This window comes from Aegilops tauschii, chromosome 7 (assembly GCF_002575655.3).
Source record: "Aegilops tauschii subsp. strangulata cultivar AL8/78 chromosome 7, Aet v6.0, whole genome shotgun sequence".
Taxonomy (NCBI): Eukaryota; Viridiplantae; Streptophyta; class Magnoliopsida; order Poales; family Poaceae; genus Aegilops; species Aegilops tauschii.
This window is the reverse complement of record NC_053041.3, coordinates 62,318,477-62,336,106: the sequence shown is the minus strand read 5'-3', so window position 1 is coordinate 62,336,106 and position 17,630 is coordinate 62,318,477. Positions and strand designations below refer to the sequence as shown.

Sequence of the window (17,630 nt, the reverse complement as noted above, 5' to 3'; positions counted from 1 at the left end):
GAACATCTACTTTCGGCCTCATTTCGTGAGAGAAAGTTACTCCCTCCAATCCATATAAATTGACACTACTTTAGTACAATTTTAGTATAAAGTTGTACTAAAGTAGCGTCAATCAATTGGGATCAGCGGGAGTAGTGTGTTTCTACTACCGTCCCAACCTAAATGGCGCATCAGCACACAAAATATACAGTAAAAATTAAGATATTGATTGTACTAAATAACATTGAAAACCTGCGAACAAAGCCACAACTGAATAGGAGGCAAACATTAAGATCCATAATTTGTTCAAACTTGATAGATGAAATCTATGTTATCACTTGTACAGTATCCTGAGCTGCCACACCGTCAACCCACTCCATGTTGCATGAGAGACATCTCTTCCTCTCACATCAAATGTTCCCGTTCAAACTCCAATGCTCACTGTCCAAATCTTTTGATGTGAAGACACATAAAAACATCAAGTGTAGAGATAACAGAAGGAGAATGAGAGACAAATCCTGCAACCACGATAAACCATATTTCAGTAAATAAGTAACTCTTACTTTGTCTAAATAATGTAAATATTTTATTAGGTTGCATGAAAACCTCAAAAGCTAGACCACTGTTTATTTTCAGATAGGCAGCCGCATAATTTTTTAAAATCAAGTGGTTGCTATTTGCAACAACAAAAATTAGGGGGAAGGTATTAATTGATAGGTCAACAAGCGAGGAACAATAAATGTACCAAAATTATATGAAGGCAATGAAATTTAAGTGATTTAAGTGTTGCAATAGTAACCATTCAGCTGATTTCTAAGAATAAAAGGATCATTTTTTCTTGGAAAAATCATACGTACTCCCTCCAATCCAAAATAGGTGTCGTCTTATTTTGGATCGGTGGAAGTACCACTTAACATTTCTGCAACGTTACCAAATTGCAGCATGTTGTTTGCATTGATTTATAAAGCATTTTCTGTCTGACTCCTTGGTCATGCCACCTTGCTAATATTACCTCCCAATACCTACATCTACTTCTTTACCTCAACACATCCAATTCCGTTCACATATGAGGCCGAGATGCCAAGATGACCAGATCAGGTGTTCAAGTTACAGCCCAACCATTGGTGTCTCCTTATCTGGTATGCAACATTACAATTAGAATTAGAATTAACATAGTAAGCTTTGGTCAGATCATATGCTTGGAGAGTCATTACAATATGGATAGTTTCAGCTGTGTATGCCACACGCCCTTCATACAAATATGGATCAGAAAGTGAAGAATGTATAAGTGTAAACTTACATATACCTTTAGTTACTGAAACTGAACTTGTGCTTAGATGAATGATCAAATCAAAACAGAAGGGGGATAGATTAGGGGCCTAAGCTATTATATGCTCTTCACGTTTTTCATTACATCTAATAGTTACATCTATAGTCGTTGCTCTATCACAACAAATAATTCCAACTCTGTATAATTTAGCATGACGGAAGGAACATACATCTATACATTTACGTTTTTCGCAAAATGACAACGAAAATTTCAGTGCATGATGATGCATAAACGGAAATCATACTGAAACTAATGTTTTGTCAATAAAGTGTAATTATTGATCTACCGACTGTATTTGTATACTTTTGCCTCTAACTTTCCTACTTAAGTCATAATCTTCAAGATCATTAATGTTCTGAAACCTATACGGAGACTTGGACTATCAGAACTCAGACAACATCATCGGGAAAGTCAGCCAGCATGCATGGCAGTATCATATCTCTGCCAGTATAGATAAGGCACAACTAAAATTTTCATAGTTATTCACATTGGATATATTTATATTGTCATCGGTCTCATATCATGGCTATTGAATGAAACTTGACAAAATCGAGTCTAGATAACAATTAAGTGCAATGCAGAAACCACCATAAAAAATTCGCAATGCAGAATGCACATCCAATCCCAGTGACAACTATTCGTTTATGCTCACATAGTTTTCACTACCAAGGAGAAGAATTTACCCAGCAACGAGCCAACGACCAGACAAACTGACCTGAAATCCTGAACTGAACACTGGTTTGATCCTACAAGGTGGTCGCCTCCAAGGAGAACTCTGGGATGTTGCTCTGCTTGAAACCACTTATCCCAGTTCCACTCGTCGGTCTTCATGTACTCAACGTGCACCAGGTACCGTGGTTGACAAAAAGACATATTAAAGTGATCCTTTAATCTCTATGTACAAATGGCGAATGTTGTACTACTCATTTACCTTCAAACATCCATTTATACTACTGTACTACCCCAAGAACATGTTCATATGCTACTGTACAATGATTAGAAAGTCAAGGATCAGAAGCATGAATGAGCAGTATAATCCTGGGAAACAACTATCTTGAGGGAACAGTACAATATGTCACCAAAAACGCACAGTTGATTCAGGAGGCTAGTCGAATATGTGGTATTATGTGCTCCACTATGTACTGCACGTTTTGCAAGTAGAAACACCAGGAATTTTCCATCCATTTTATTGTCAATAACTTGAGTTATCCGGTCCAAACTAAAATGTAGAGGTTTGAAACATTAATACAAGCACACCTGAGCTGTGGAAATAAACCGCTGATTGTGCTTGGGGTTGACTTCGTTGCTAATGAGGCCCACCGATGCGTCCTCTTCGCCACTACCACCTCCATGGCTCGTCCTTGCTGTTGCCGCTTTCTCCCAGGCGCTGCTCGCAGTGGAAGGCTGACGACGCAGGGTCCAAGTGCGAGCGCCCCTGCTCCGCTGCCAGCAACTGTAGCAACATCACCTCGAACGATTTCAACGGCTTCTTCGCCTCCCAGATGAGCTCCCGCCCCTCGACCGTCTCCGACGAGTTGCCAGCGGTAGCCGCGATGGGCTCTGGCTCCTCCAAAACCGTCTTCGTCCTCGACTCCCCCCGTTCTGGGCGGCCTCGACGACGACCCTGACGACCAAAGCTTCCTGGACTCGAAGGTATTCATAGGCTGGGGTAGTTTGGAGGGCGAGGGGATTGGATCGGCGTGCTGGTGGCGGTGGTGGGAGTCGTGGGTGGGGGTAACCGCACGCGTGGGTCTTGGTTTGATTTTGCGTTTTAATCGGCAGTCGTTTTTCTTTTTCGAGATTTTTTTTGTGCGCGGGAGGCACGACGGGAGATGGGAATCGGTAGCGGGGGATTGGGGGACTTGCGTAGGAAGGTAGGGGTGGTTGAACCATCACGACGTTCGATTCTCCTTTAATAGTAGAGATAGTGCTGTTGCACATTCGCCTGGCAATGGTTTCAGCAGAGCAGGAATCCCTTTCCTCTCCTTCTCTTCCTGCCCAGAACTTCTTCTGTTCTGGCTTCTCGCAGGTAGGAGAAGGGACTATCAATTGGTCTTGCAAATTGTCAACGTTGAGGTTGATGGTGTCCTAAATTTACTTGATAGGATAGCACTCTCTGCAGCCACAAAAAATTGATCTTCACCGGTGGATTTTCTAATAGACGGTTCAAATTTTAGTTGCTGATTTTTAACAAGTTCCAAGAGCTAGTAGCCTAAAATACCCTAGAATGCAAGTACACCAAAAGAAATGTGCTGAATTTAAACTTGCTGTGAACTAAAGAAGTTGACACAAACACGAAGAGAAAGAATCATGTTGAGAACAAACCGGGTAAGGAACGGACAGATGGTTTATTTTTATTTATGATGCTTGTATATATTATCATGCATAAAGAAACATAAGCTGTGCAGCAGGCCTTAATTATCACATATTTGAAGAGAATCAGTGTGCAGAAAAGATGAAACATGCTCTCCTAGTAAAGTTATGAACAGGAAATGGTTTCTGAAAATTCACATATATGCCTGAACCGAAAGACAACTGGTTGTCCACCTTATATCTCTATGGAACTGCTAGTGCAGAGAAGCACTTGTTGCACAGCAAGGACCAACAAAATGGATACGAAAAATTCACCTTGGTGATCTCAAGCTAGGGTGCTCATGTTCGTTGCCGCATTCGCCCGCCAATGGTTTCAGCAGAGCAGATCAGGATTCCCTTTCCTCTCCTTTTCCTGCCTGAAAGATCTTCCATCCTGGCCTCTCACAGGTAGAAGATGGACAATGTCAATTGGCTTGCAAATTGTCAAGGATGAGGCCATGAGGGTGTCCTAAATTTACCTGATAGAATAGCACTCTATGCGGTCGCACACTGATGATCTTCACTGATGGATTTCCAGTTTCAGATACTGCTTCACAAGACCATATGCCACACCACCTGAGCTTGAATTATATGTGCGGCACGTGTTAATCCTGTAAGAAGTAACTGCAAGAAAAACAACAATTCGGCATAAGTGGCTATGGAAGACGAGTACATGACACAGCACTATGGACATGTCAATTGCACTGCAAGCACTAGTGATTAGGCCATGGATGTGGAAGCTCCAATATAGACCGGTAGCCCTTCCTTGGCTTCTAGATGTGGATGCTCCAAGGGAAGGACTAGCTCTCAAAACAAAATCCCTTCATTTTTGGTAACTGTAAGGATAATAATCGACCATTTACTGCACTAGTCACAAGACAAACTCAGAATATACTTTTCTGACCATTCAAAAAAGATACTTTTCTACTCCCTCCGTTCCTAAATACTTGTCTTTTTAGGCATTTCAACAAGTGACTACATACGGAGTAAAATGAGTGAATCTACACTCTAAAATATGTCTACATACATTCGTATGTGATAGTCATTTGAAATGCCTAGAAAGACAAGTATTTAGGAACGGAGGGAGTATATAGTAGTACTGTACAACCAATAAGTGATGGCAAAAGGAAAATTTGCTCCTGTTAACTTTTTGTTCTGATGTGTGATACTTAAAAGTTAAAAATATAACCACATTAACTGGTTGTGCAACCTCAATCAGCAGTCCCTTTCATAGAGGCAAAACACGCGTTGTAGACTTGCAGTGTAATGTGGACTCACAGCACTCAAGTCTTTGGTATCGCTCTCATGCTACTACTTGTATATCTCCACCACACAGACCATTGAAGCTCACCCTGACTTCTGATTTCATTCAGAACCATAGAATTGCTATCACATCCAAACAGAAGCAAGGGGATTTTATCATGGCGGAGCTCATCATCTCGGCGGTTGTCGGGGACATGGTCGGTAGGGTGATATCTCTTCTCGCTGGCCAGTTCAAAGGCCAAGGGTGCACCGACGCCAAGCTACGGAGGATTTGCCATATGCTCGTCAAGGTTCACAGTGCGGTAGAGGAGGCCAAAGGGAGGCACATCACAAACTGCGGCACCCTCGAGTGGCTTTCGGAGCTCAACGACGGTGTGTACCAGGGCCGTTACTTGCTCGACACGGTCCGATGTAGAGAGCAGGAGCTTGAAGATGACCATGCTGACAAGGTAGGAACACAACCTTTTTCTTTATCCTTGTTTAATCCTGCAAAGCGTGTGCGCGTAGCGGCATGTGCCGTGAAGAGCCTACTGTCTCGCAATGATGTTGGTGGTCCTGAGGAGATTGACAGAGTGGTGGAAATCTTGGAAACCATATCCGGTGATCTCAAGGAGTTCATGATGCTCCTACAGAACTGCCAGCCCATCCATCGTCCTTTGGCTACTAATATCTTCATCGAGGGGCAGATGTTCGGCCGACATGTCGAGAAACAGAGGATCATCAACTTCCTACTGCACGATGGTGGTCCGTCAACCGGAGGAAAACTGGGTGTGCTCCCGATTGTTGGCGGCATGGGAGTCGGGAAGACCACCCTTGCGCAGCATGTCTGCGATGATGAGAGGGTGCGCAACCACTTTCCAATAATTTTGTATTCCAATTTCTCATACACCAGAGCAATGGCTCGGGGTGAGGCGGTGTTTGTTCTAGGATCCAAAAATGCAGTTAGAGATGCTAAAAAATTCATCAAAATACTGCATGTACTCAAGGAGAAATACCTCAGCAAGAGGTTCTTGATGGTATTTGAAGATGTTGACATGGGCAAGAAACAGATGCTAGAAGAGTTACTGCCATTCTTTAGACATGGCAAACGCGGAAGCAGGATCATGATCACCACAAACAACAGGGGTGTCGCCAGCTTGGGAACGGTGCAGCCAATCAATCTGAAGGTTATGCCGCATCAGGAGTACTGGTTCTTCTTCAAGGCACACGCGTTTGCTGGCAGAGATGTCGAGGAGGACCCAAGGATGTTAGCAGCAGGTAACGCGATTGCAAGGAAGCTAAATGGGTCATTCTTCGGAGCGAAAATCGTCGGCAGGGTGCTGAAAGCTCATCCGAATCTCCGGTTCTGGTGCAAGGTGCTGGGAAGCAATATAGGGGGGTTGTCTCTGTTGGGTGATGGAATTGGGTACATTGCAGATTTGGCAGAGAATTTGCTACCAAACTACGCAAACATATGTGAGGTGACCATTTCTAAGACTCCATATCCCTCTCAGACAGAACTGGCTAGTGTTGTTGCCCCGCGTGGTGATATCGGGTTTGCAAAAGTCTTGTTGTGCAGGTCAGTGTTGCCGCTCCAATCACTATACTACACTGCTCATTGCAGTCTGCGTGGGCCAGATTACTCACCAGAGTTCACCAAACTTGAAGGGAGTAGATTTGCGCATCTTACTCCCCTCAAGAAAATATTTCCTAAAATTAGTAATATATGTGTGTGAAGATCAGACAGGAATTATGCCTATTTACATGGAATTGACTGGTCCATGCAGAGTTGAATACTCTGTTTTGAGTTGCATTGTACTAGTTCTTGTTTATTTCTGTTTTTTTTGCTTGCTTGTGTTGCTTCCCTGGTATATACATGAAGCAAGCTTGGATAACTGTAACATGGCCCTTGATGTGTGGAATAAAAAGTAGTGACTCTCTTATTTGGTTCCCAGAGCTGTGACATTAACTTGATTATCCAGAGTAGTGTTCTGCGGGAGAACATTTGGGAACTAATCATGAAAATCAGGTCAGAAGTTCCATTATGAGCTTTGCCGGTGGATTGATTAGGTTGTTTCTAGACAACCTTCTCTCAGGGTTGGCCGGGTCCTGCCATCCAGTCGCCGACTATTCTAGGCACGAATGGTTTTGGGGTTAGGTTTGACCCGGGCAGCCCCGGAGATGTGGTCGTGCTACCGAAGTGTTTGGGCATTGATCTTTAATTTTCAAAGATACGGCGACAATATAGACAGGTAGCACCTCCTTGGCTTCTAGGGACGTTGATGGTCTAAGACAAGGACTAGTCATTCATTGCATTAGTCATCAGACAAACTTAGAATATATTTTCATATCTAGTACCGTACAACCAAATAAATAATGGCCAACAGAAATTTATCCCTGTTATTTTTCGTTCTACCATGTCAGTATGACAATTGAAATAACCGCAATAACTGGTGGTGCAATCTAAAACAGCAGTCCCTTTCATAGAAGGAAAACACACATTCTAGACTTGCAGTGCAATATGGAGTCAAAGCACTGAAGTCTTTCATGTCGCTCTCGTGGTAATATTCATATAACTCCACACAAACCATTGGTCCCACCTTGACTCCTGATTTCATTCAGAACCTTAGAATTGTCAGAAAGGCTGGGGTACCAGGTAACTTGCGAACATCACATTCAGAAAGTTGCAAGAGCAATTTATCATGGCGGAGGTCATCTTCTCAGCCGTTGTCGGAGACATGGTCAGTAGGGCGATATCTCTTCTCGCTGGCCAGTTCAAAGGCCAAGGGTACACCAAAGCCAAGCTACGCAGGATTTGCCATATGCTCATCAAGGTTCACAGTGCAGTAGAGGAGGCCAAAGCGAGGCAGATCACAAACTACGGCACCCTTGAGTGGCTTTTGGAGCTCAGTGATGGTGTGTACCAGGGCCACTGCTTGCTCGACACAGTCAGATGCAGAGGGCAGGAGCTTGAAGATGAGCACACCGAGAAGGTAGTTGCACAACCTTTCTCTTTCTCCACGTTTAATCCTGCAAAGCGTGTGCGCATAGCAGCGTGTGCCATGAAGAGACTATGGTCTGGCCATGATGTTAGTGTTTTTGAGGAGATAGATAGAGTGGTAGAGATCTTGGAGACCATATCTGGTGATCTCAAGGAGTTCATGATGCTCCTACAGAACTGTCAACCGATACATCGTCCTTTGGCTACTAATATCTTCATCGAGGGGCAGATGTTCGGCCGACATGTTGAGAAAGAGAGGATCGTCAACTTCCTGCTGCACGATGGCGGTGTGTTAACTGGAAAACTGGGTGTGCTTCCGATTGTTGGCGGCATGGGAGTCGGGAAGACCACCCTTGCGCAGCATGTCTGCGATGACGAGAGGGTGCGCAACCACTTTCCAGTAATTTTGTATTCCAACTTTTCCTATACCAGGGCAATGGTACGGGGTGAGGCAGCATTTGTTCTAGGATCCAATCACACAATTGGAGATGCTAAAATGTTTATTGAGTCACTGCATGTACTCAAGGAGAATTACCTCACCAAGAGGTTCCTGATGGTATTTAAAGATGTTGACGTGGGCAAGAAACAGACACTAGAAGAGTCACTGACGATCGTAAGTCATGGGAAACATGGGAGCAGGATCATAGTCACCACGAACAGCAGGGCCATCAAGGCAAGCATGGGAACAGTGCAGTCGGTCAATATGGAGGTTATGCCACATCAGGAGTACTGGTTCTTGTTCAAGGCGCACGCGTTTGCCGGCAGAGATGTCGAGGAGGAGCCAAGGATGCTAGCAGCAGGCAAGGCGATTGCGAGGAAGCTGAATGGGTCCTTCTTCGGAGCGAAAATTGTCGGGAAGGTGCTGAAAGCTCATCCAAATCCTCGGTTCTGGTGCAAGGTGATGAGAACCAAAATAGGGTGGTTGTCACTGTTGAGCGATGGAAGTGCTGGTTGCCCGCTTGGTGATATCCAGTTTGCAAAAGTTCTACTGTGCATGTCAGTGTTGCCATTCCAACTCCTGCGCTACACTGCTGATTGCAATGTGCGCGGGCCGGACTATTCACCAGAGTTCATAAAAAATGAAGGAAGTAGATTTGCCCATATTAGCTGTAATGACCCAGCTTGTAAAACCTTGTTATTGGTAACTTGTGATCATCAAGTAATTTAGTGCATCTCTTTTCATGGCATCATCATACAGTTGCATGGTTAAGACCACTTTAGCACTTGCTTAAATTTGCCCTCAAATAAATGTTGTAAAGAAAATGACATCAAAAAGTTGGTGTGGTACTTCCCTAGGCCCTACATGTCATAAACAACCCCTCTGAACAATCTCAAATGTTATGAACTAGTTTTAGTATTTGAAGCAAGTGCTAAATGTTCAAATTCAAATATTGGAAAAACTGCAAAATATATTATTGGAGATGATTCCTGTAGTTAAAATTCATCAAAAATATATCTAAGGCAAGTATGTTATATTATATCCCCAGTAAAATCCATAAGTTTTAGAATCATATTTCACCTACTTGCAGTTCAAACCTGAATTGGGGGCAAAATTGAATTTTAAATTAAATTGCTTTCAAAAACTGCATAGATAAATCTGGTAAAATTCATGGCTGTGCAAATATTATTCATAACACCTATGATTTTTTTAGATTTTCTGTAGAAAGGTTTGGATCCTTAAATAAATTAAATGTAATGCATTGAAAAAGGAAGGAGAAGAGAAAATGCCTAAAACCCTAAAGGGGCGCTGAATGCTCATCCGAATCCCGAGTAATGGTGCAAGGTACTGAGTCCCCATGGAATTGACTGGTCCATGCAGAGTTGAATGCTCTGTTTTTCATTTGCATTGTTGTTTTTACTGTTTTCCTCAGCTTTGCTTGTCTAGAATGAAACTGTCTCAGATAACTGTAATGCGGCCCCTGATGTCTAGAATGACAAGTAGCTAGTCTCTAATGTGGTGCCGACAGCTTTGAAAATAGCTTGAATGTTCAGTTGAAATTCTATTAAGAGTACTGTTCTGCGGGAGAACAATTGGGAGTCAATGATGAAAATCTGGTTAGAATTTCCATTATGACCTTAGCTTTGATTATGCTGCTGCCGGTACTTCCTAGACGACCCCTCCCTCAGGATTGGCCGGGTCCTGTCCTGCCATCCACTCACCGGCTCTTTTTAGGTGCATATGGGTGGGTGATACGTTGACGTGGACAACCCTGGGGACTTGGTTGTGCTACAGAGGTGTTGGGCATCAGTCTTTGATTTCACACATTTGAAATGAATTAGTGTGCACAAAAGATGTAAATAAACTCTTCTCCACTGCAAATTCAACAAAGAAAGTTGGTTGAAGCTAAATCAGTTCACTATCGCTCTCTTGTAGGATCAGCACAATAAGCTGTAACAGCTCACTAACAGGTCGCACAACCTGTAAGCAGTGGCGTACCCAGCAATGAAATGAAGGGTGTGCACACTCTAAAAAAAATTCTACTAATCCAAGTGTCAGACAAAATATGGTAAAATAATAACATGAATAGCTCAATTCAAATTTCACAACAATTTAGTTCACAAAATATATCTCAAATATGCGAAATTACAATACGAATAGTCTTACACAAAAGAAGCACAAGTAGAAAATTACATCACTAGGTAACTCTACGTTTTTGCATTGCCATGAAAGCATCAACTATGTCATCTTCACTTACTTCCATGAACACATATCGTTCAATAAATGTCACCAAGCAATCATTCAAGCGATCATCACTCATAGTAGTCCTCAACTTACTTTTCACTAGATTCATAGCTGAAAATACTCTTTCAACACTCGCCGTCGCCACCGGTAAAATCAATATCAATTTGATGAGTAAGTAGACCAAATCATAAAGAACATGCTTCTTTGTTGCAACAAGCATAATAGAGAGCTCACCAATGTTACTTGCATTTCTAAACCTATCATCTTGTCTCATATCATCAATGAAAGTAGTAAGTTGAAATTCTAGCCTTATCAAATCTGTGCTTGATATGTCCATGGGATAGAATTCAGCAAGTCTCATTACCTTGAGTGCATCATAAGAAGCAAATGAGTTGATTGGATTCAAAGCCGACATGCAAATAAGCAACTCCGTATTAACCTCATCAAACCGATTGTCAAGCTCTTGAATGGTTTGATCAATGACACCAAGATATACCTCTCTTCTATAACGATCATCATTTGTTTGTACTTCATAATACCGACGTGATCTTCCATGATGCTCATAAGTATCCTCCCACAAAGGAACTTGAATGTCATGTTTGTTGCAAAATAAGGTTAGCTTTGCAAGAAATTCTTCCCAACCATGAGACCTCAAGTGTTGCATTCTACTCTTTGCCAAACTAACAAGTGCCATTGCATTAACAATATCTTGATCTCTCTTTTGCAAAGATTTGGACAACTCATTTGTATAGCCAAGAATAACAAGCATCAAGTGAAGATTGAAAACAAAGTCAAATGATTCAATGGCTTGAGCAACTCCACGTATTCTTGTCCACTCACGTTTTTGTGAAGGATCTTTTCCAATAGCATCAAGTACTTCAAGGATTGTGGAATACATGCTAACAATGTGCATATTGGTTTTAAAATGAGAACCCCAACGAGTATCGCCCGGTCTAGCTAGTCCCATCTCTTGATTTAGCCCACTTCCACTTTCAATCTCACCCATTTCAAGTGCTTCCAAAACCTTTTGAGCTCTAACATCTCGAAGCATGTCATGGCGCTTACAAGAAACTCCAACAATATTGAGCAAGTAAGAAACATGATCAAAGAACCACAAACATGGTTCATTTTTCTTAGCCACGGCTATAAGAACCAACTGAAGTTGATGTGCAAAACAATGGATGTAATAGGCAGAGGGTGACTCATTCATGATCAATGTTTTCAACCCATTAATCTCCCCTTTCATGTTGCTTGCCCCATCATATCCTTGCCCACGCATTTGACTAGGAGTCAAATGATGATCTTTAAGCAAAGTTTGAATTGCATCCTTAAGTGACAATGAAGTTGTATTGGCAACATGAACAACTCCAAGGAACCTCTCACATCCTCTTCCCGATTTGTCAACAAATCGTATGCAGAGAGCAAGTTGTTCTTTATGAGATGCATCACTAGACTCATCAGCTAGGATTGCATAGTGGTCATCACCAATATCTTCAATAATTCTTTTTGTTGTTTGCACCGCACAACATTCAATTATTTGATTTTGTATATTTGGACTAGTCAAGATGCAATTCCCAGGAGCATTGTTCAAAACAAGTTTATTAACTTCTTCATCATTTTCTGAAAGCCACTTAAGAAGTTCAACAAAGTTCCCCCTATTGCTAGATTCTTCACACTCATCATGTCCACGAAATGCCAATCCTTGGTTCAAAAGAAACCTCAAGCATCTAAGTGAATAAGTCAGCCTAGCCTTGTACATACGCAAATCCTCTTTATCCACCCTCACCATAATGTTATCAATTGATGGTTGGGGTGCCACAAATAAATTGTACTTCTCTTGAGCTTTGTTGTGAATGCTGTTAATACCACCCTCATGTTTGTCTAATGCATCAGGCTTATACCAATTTTTCCAACCACCTTTAACAAAGGCATCACCCTTAGGCCCCCCATTCGATTTGCCTTTGAACAAATAACACACAAAGCAAAATGCAGCCTCATATTTGACACTATATTCTAGCCATTTGTAGTTCTCAAACCAAACAAAGTTGAAGTGTCGATTTTTACCATACATTTTCTTGACTTCAAAGTTGTGTGCATATGGTTGGACTGCATTCTTTGCAATGTACCGTCTCCGAACTTCGTCTTGATCATTAACATCATAATCTGAAATAGGAATCCTTTCCCCTGGATCAGGTGGAAGCCTTTGAATATTATAGGACCTTCCATGTGGATGTTGGGGTGATGGTTGCCGTGGCGCTTCATCATCAATATCAATGTCAATCTCTGCATCGGAATAGACTGGAGGTGGATCAATATCAATGCCAATCTCTGCATCCGAATGGACTGGAGGTGGATCAATATCAGGTTCAGGTTGCTCTTCGGCTGCAACCTTTCTTGTTTTTGCCTCATAATTCCGGAAAAAAGACTTAATGTCACCATTCCTCTTCATCTTCAGTTCTACAATTAGAACATAATGTCAGCAAGACAGCAAGACAGCAAGACAACAGAACAAAAAATGGCACACGTCCCAGTTTTCAAACATACATTTGTTTCAGAAAAGCATCGGTTTGCTACATCAGTTTGTAAGCATACGATTCAGAGCAATAACAAGCATATGTTTCAAAGCAGCATCCGAAATACATCAGTTTGCAAACATATGATTTCAGCAAGCATATGTTCAGAGCAGAAGCAAGCATCAGTTTGCTATATAAGATTTTCAGCAAGCATATGTTCAGAGCAGAAGCAATCAAGCATCAGTTTGCTATATATGCAAGATTCAATTTGAGAGAACTGTAGGGGAGGCCGCCGAGCGCACTATGCTTGTTGTTCAGACAAAAATTAAGCATATGTTCAGAGCTGTAGGGGAGGCTGCCGTCAAAACTCACCCACGAGGCCACGACCGGGGCGGGGAGCGGTGGAGCGGGAAGGACCGGAGGAGAGGAGAGCGTCGGGAGGCGGGAGCAGATCCTCCGGAGACCGGAGCGGCGGCGGCCGTCTGGTCCGGGTCGGCTCGACGGCACCTCGGCAGGGGAGGCGCGACGGTCGATGGCCGCGACCGAAGGAGCTCCAGCGGCGGCCGCCACGCGCGAGAGCCCAGCGGCGGTGGCCGAGCGCGAGCGGGGAGCGACTGGGCGGAGGCGGGGAGCGGCGGCGGCGGCCGAGCGAGATGCGGTTGTGCGCCTGTGCGCCTGTGCCTCTCTCTCGCAGTCTCGCTCGCTCACAGTGGAGCCCGAGAAGATGAGGTGGGCCTGGGCTCAATAGTCAACAGCCAAATTTTCTATATATATAAAAAAATCCCAGATTTTCTGGGTGTGCCACGGCACACCCTCTGGTTCCGCCACTGCCTGTAAGCCATCACTGCAAATATAGCAAGGGAAAGATGGATAATACTGAGAAAACATTTTCAACTTCTGTTGATTAGACTAGCCAATAGCTATACCTGGGACACAAATCCATGCACTCTTAGTAATGTTATGAACAGGCAATGGTTTCTGAAAACTCTCATAGATGACTGAACTGAAAAGGAGATGATTGTCCACAGAGTATCTCTATTTTTTTAAGGATACCGTATATCTACTGCTAGCACAAAAAAAGCCCTTCGCACAGCAGACAGCATGAAAGACAAAGCTCATATGTATCAGAGAAGGGGCCTTTACCTTGGTGAAATCTGACGAAATATGCTCCTTCTCAGTGCCACATTTGCCTGGAGCAGAGCAGGAACCCCTTTCCTCTCCTTCTCTTCCTGCCTGGAATCTCACCTGACCTTGACTCCTCACAGATAGAGGATGGACAGTCATTTGGTCTTGCAAATTGCCTAGTACGTGCTGTTTGCAAGGTGTTCTAAATTTACCTGGTAAAATAGTTATGGGGCCGCACACAGATGATCTTTCCTGGTGAATTTTCAATTCCAGATACTTCACAGGCCCAGATACCACACCACCTGAGCTTGTGTTGTGCATGCTAAGCCTGTAAAAAATCATTGAAAGAAACACAACTCTGTAAATGTGGCTATGGAAGATAACACAGCACAATTGACATGTCAATTGCACGGCAAGCACCAGCTGTTAGTTGTTACACAATATAGACAGGGTTTTTTTTTTTTGCGAATCACAATATAGACAGGTTGTAAGCTTACATAAGAGTTCTTCAGCTTTTGTTCACAAATATTGAGTCAGTACTGTGATTGTTATCCTAAATTGGGATGCTAGTAACAACCAGATGTACAGAGAACAAACCTCTGTCGCATCTTCACCGTCAGCGTCGGCTTATCAGCACCGGCCAGTCCAAACAAACTTCAAATTCACTTCCAACAGAGCCAAAAGCCCAAATGAGAAGTTCATCAGATCCCTGTACAAACAGCACGCAAAATTACTGAATCACACATCGAGCAATTAGAAGATGACAGAGCAGATAGCACACGGGCAAATTCACAAAATACTTTGGCATTGCAAATCATGCATTGTTCAACCCCGTCACTGCAGCACCACGCTACTACATCCGACTAAAACACCATAGCAAAATCACAAAGCAACAAAGCAGCAAACAGAGGACAAAATTAGCACCAGATGATAACTGAACCTTTCATTGCCATTTCATTCCAGCATCAGGCTACATAGGACAAGACGACACAGCATATCAACACCAACACACAGAAGAGACCAGACACGAGCCGCTACTACCCAGTTTCACCGGCGGCGACCGAAAACCTAGGCCCTCTCCCCGCGGATGCGGCGGGCGAGCTGGATGTCCTTGGGCATGATGGTGACGCGCTTGGCGTGGATGGCGCACAGGTTGGTGTCCTCGAACAGCCCCACCAAATACGCCTCGGCGGCCTCCTGCAGCGCGGACACGGCGGAGCTCTGGAACCTGAGGTCGGTCTTGAAGTCCTGCGCGATCTCCCGCACCAGCCGCTGGAAGGGGAGCTTGCGGATGAGCAGCTCCGTGCTCTTCTGGTACTTGCGGATCTCCCGGAGCGCCACGGTCCCCGGGCGGAAGCGGTGGGGCTTCTTCACGCCGCCGGTGGCCGGGGCCGACTTGCGCGCCGCCTTGGTCGCCAGCTGCTTCCTCGGCGCCTTGCCGCCGGTGGACTTGCGCGCCGTCTGCTTCGTGCGGGCCATCGGAGCTGGAGGGGCTTGGGTGTGGATGCTTCTCCGGTGATGGGATTTGAGTTTCGGTGGGATGGGACGGAGGAGGCGGCGGGGGTAAATAGGGGGCAGGGGTGGGCGGCGGATCGGGAATTTTTGGGGCGAGAAGGCGCGCGGCGTCGGGGTGGGGGTGGGGATGGGGGTGGGGGTGGAGGAGGGAGATGAGGTTTGGAGCGTTGGATCGGCGGGAGATCGACGGCTGGGATAGGTTTCTGGGTGAGCACGCGGATCGTGGGGAAGCGATCCGTGGGATGGACGTTGGTGTGATGTGATTGGCTGGTGGGGTGTGGTGTCACGTAAATCTGGGTATTCACCGGGCTGGGCGGGCCGGTTTTAGGACCAGGACTTCCTCACCTTGCTTGCAAAGCCTGGGACCCACTCTGCCCAATACATGGCCCAGATAAGTGCCCATTTTCTCATTCAAATATACTATAAATATGTCTCAATAAATAAATATACTCTAAATAAAATATAAGACGTTTTTTGCAATTCAAAAGCGTCTTATATTTTGATACAGAGGTAGTATTCGCGATCACGTAACGCTGCATCATACATATATTTTGTATATGATCCCAAAATAGCATGTCTAACCAGCTTTCTTTGGGCCTGGCTCCGGATTGTGAAATGCAGTGGCGAGGCCAGCCTAAACAATTTGTAGGGTCATTGCAAATTTTCTAAAAAATTTCCTTCACAATGTACAGTAACTGTACAGTGTTCTTAGGTTGTTTTTGTCAAAAGTTGTGGGGTCAGCTGACCCCACGGTAACACATAGAATCGCCACTGATGAAATGTGAGGCATGAGCTCGCTCTGAATATCAGGCTACCCATTGGCAGGCCGCGTCGTTTATATCTGACATTAAGCGAGACGAGAGGGAACTCTCGTTGAAGGTTTTCCCTCCTCCCGCGTTGACGAGAGGGGCCGGCCCACTCGTGCGCGTGTAGCGATTGAAAATAGGAGAGGAAATAGTTCAAAAAAAAGGAGAGGAAATGGAAGAGCCAGGGATCGATACTTGGTCTCCAGGTAGATCACGGGTGCTACTAGTCACTCCACCCAGGTCCCTCTCATGGTAAGTTGTAGGGGCGCGTCCTACTTGAGGCTATTCGAGCTAATTGTTTTTCCTTTTTTTGTTTTCTTTTATTACTTTCTTCTCCATTTTCTGCATTCTTTTTTGCATTTTGTTCCTTCTTTTTTTATTTTCATGTTTCTTTTGTTTATTTTACTTCTTTCTTTGTTTTTGTTTGTTCTTTTGGTTATTATTTTACATTTTTGTACATGCCAAAAACATTTTTCTAATACACATCTAACATTTTTTCAATAGAAATTAAAAAAAATAATACATGTAACATGTAAAATATTTAACTTTTTCAAATACATGATTAAACTTCTCTGAATACATGTTCAAGATTTTTTCTATACATTTTTAACATTTTTCTAAATGCTTGATTAACAGTTTTTTTTAAGATTGACATTTTTTGAATACATGGTCAGCATTGTTTCTTTACAAATCAACATTTTTAGACTCTTGATTAACATTTTTCAAACACATGTTCAACATTTTTGTAAATGCTAGATTAATTTTTTATGTACGTTATCAATTTCCATCAACTTTTTAATACATGGTCAACATTTATTTTGTATACACATTTAACATTTTCCAAATATTTGATTAAAAAAATTCAAATACATGTTCAACTTTTTTTTCAAATGCTTCATTAACATTTTTATATACATGTTCAAATGTTATTATCATTTTTAATAAATGGTCAACATTTTTTCTATACACAATTTAACATTTCCCAAATGCTTGATTAACATTTTTAAATACTTGTTCAATATGTGTTTCAAAATGCTTTATTAAAAAATTTATATATGTGATAAAAATCATCATTTTTTAATAC

General features: G+C 43.1%; 3 protein-coding genes and 1 long non-coding RNA gene across 5 annotated transcripts; 1 reads left to right on the top strand and 3 right to left on the bottom strand.

Moving 5' to 3' along the window:
- Positions 1-212: 212 nt before the first annotated feature.
- Positions 213-2,268, bottom strand: LOC109761764 (uncharacterized). Its single transcript, XR_002232578.4, has 3 exons — positions 2,025-2,268; positions 1,020-1,115; positions 213-497 (listed from the first exon to the last, which is right to left on the bottom strand). It is a non-coding gene; the product is annotated as an uncharacterized lncRNA (long non-coding RNA).
- LOC109761746 (uncharacterized) lies at positions 1,065-9,072 on the top strand. The gene is made up of 4 exons (XM_073505771.1): positions 1,065-1,118; positions 2,063-2,158; positions 5,035-6,482; positions 7,584-9,072. The coding sequence occupies exons 1-4, from the start codon at positions 1,065-1,067 to the stop codon at positions 9,070-9,072; spliced, it is 3,087 nt and encodes a 1,028-aa protein (XP_073361872.1).
- Positions 9,073-10,443: 1,371 nt separating this feature from the next.
- Positions 10,444-15,041, bottom strand: LOC109761745 (uncharacterized). Of its 2 annotated transcripts, XM_040394383.3 has the most exons (3): positions 14,823-15,041; positions 14,244-14,553; positions 10,444-13,044 (listed from the first exon to the last, which is right to left on the bottom strand). In XM_040394383.3, the coding sequence occupies exon 3, from the start codon at positions 13,034-13,036 to the stop codon at positions 10,541-10,543; it is 2,496 nt and encodes an 831-aa protein (XP_040250317.2). In that variant the 5' UTR covers positions 13,037-13,044; positions 14,244-14,553; positions 14,823-15,041; the 3' UTR covers positions 10,444-10,540. The 2 variants fall into 2 exon arrangements, with proteins under 2 accessions (XP_040250317.2, XP_040250318.2); XM_040394384.3 differs by lacking the exons at positions 14,244-14,553; positions 14,823-15,041 and adding an exon at positions 13,473-14,223.
- A 115-nt stretch (positions 15,042-15,156) lies between these two features.
- Positions 15,157-15,771, bottom strand: LOC109761751 (histone H3.2). Its single transcript, XM_020320574.4, has one exon. It carries the CDS (start codon positions 15,702-15,704, stop codon positions 15,294-15,296), a length of 411 nt encoding a protein of 136 aa, XP_020176163.1. The 5' UTR covers positions 15,705-15,771; the 3' UTR covers positions 15,157-15,293.
- Between the last annotated feature and the right edge of the window lie 1,859 nt (positions 15,772-17,630).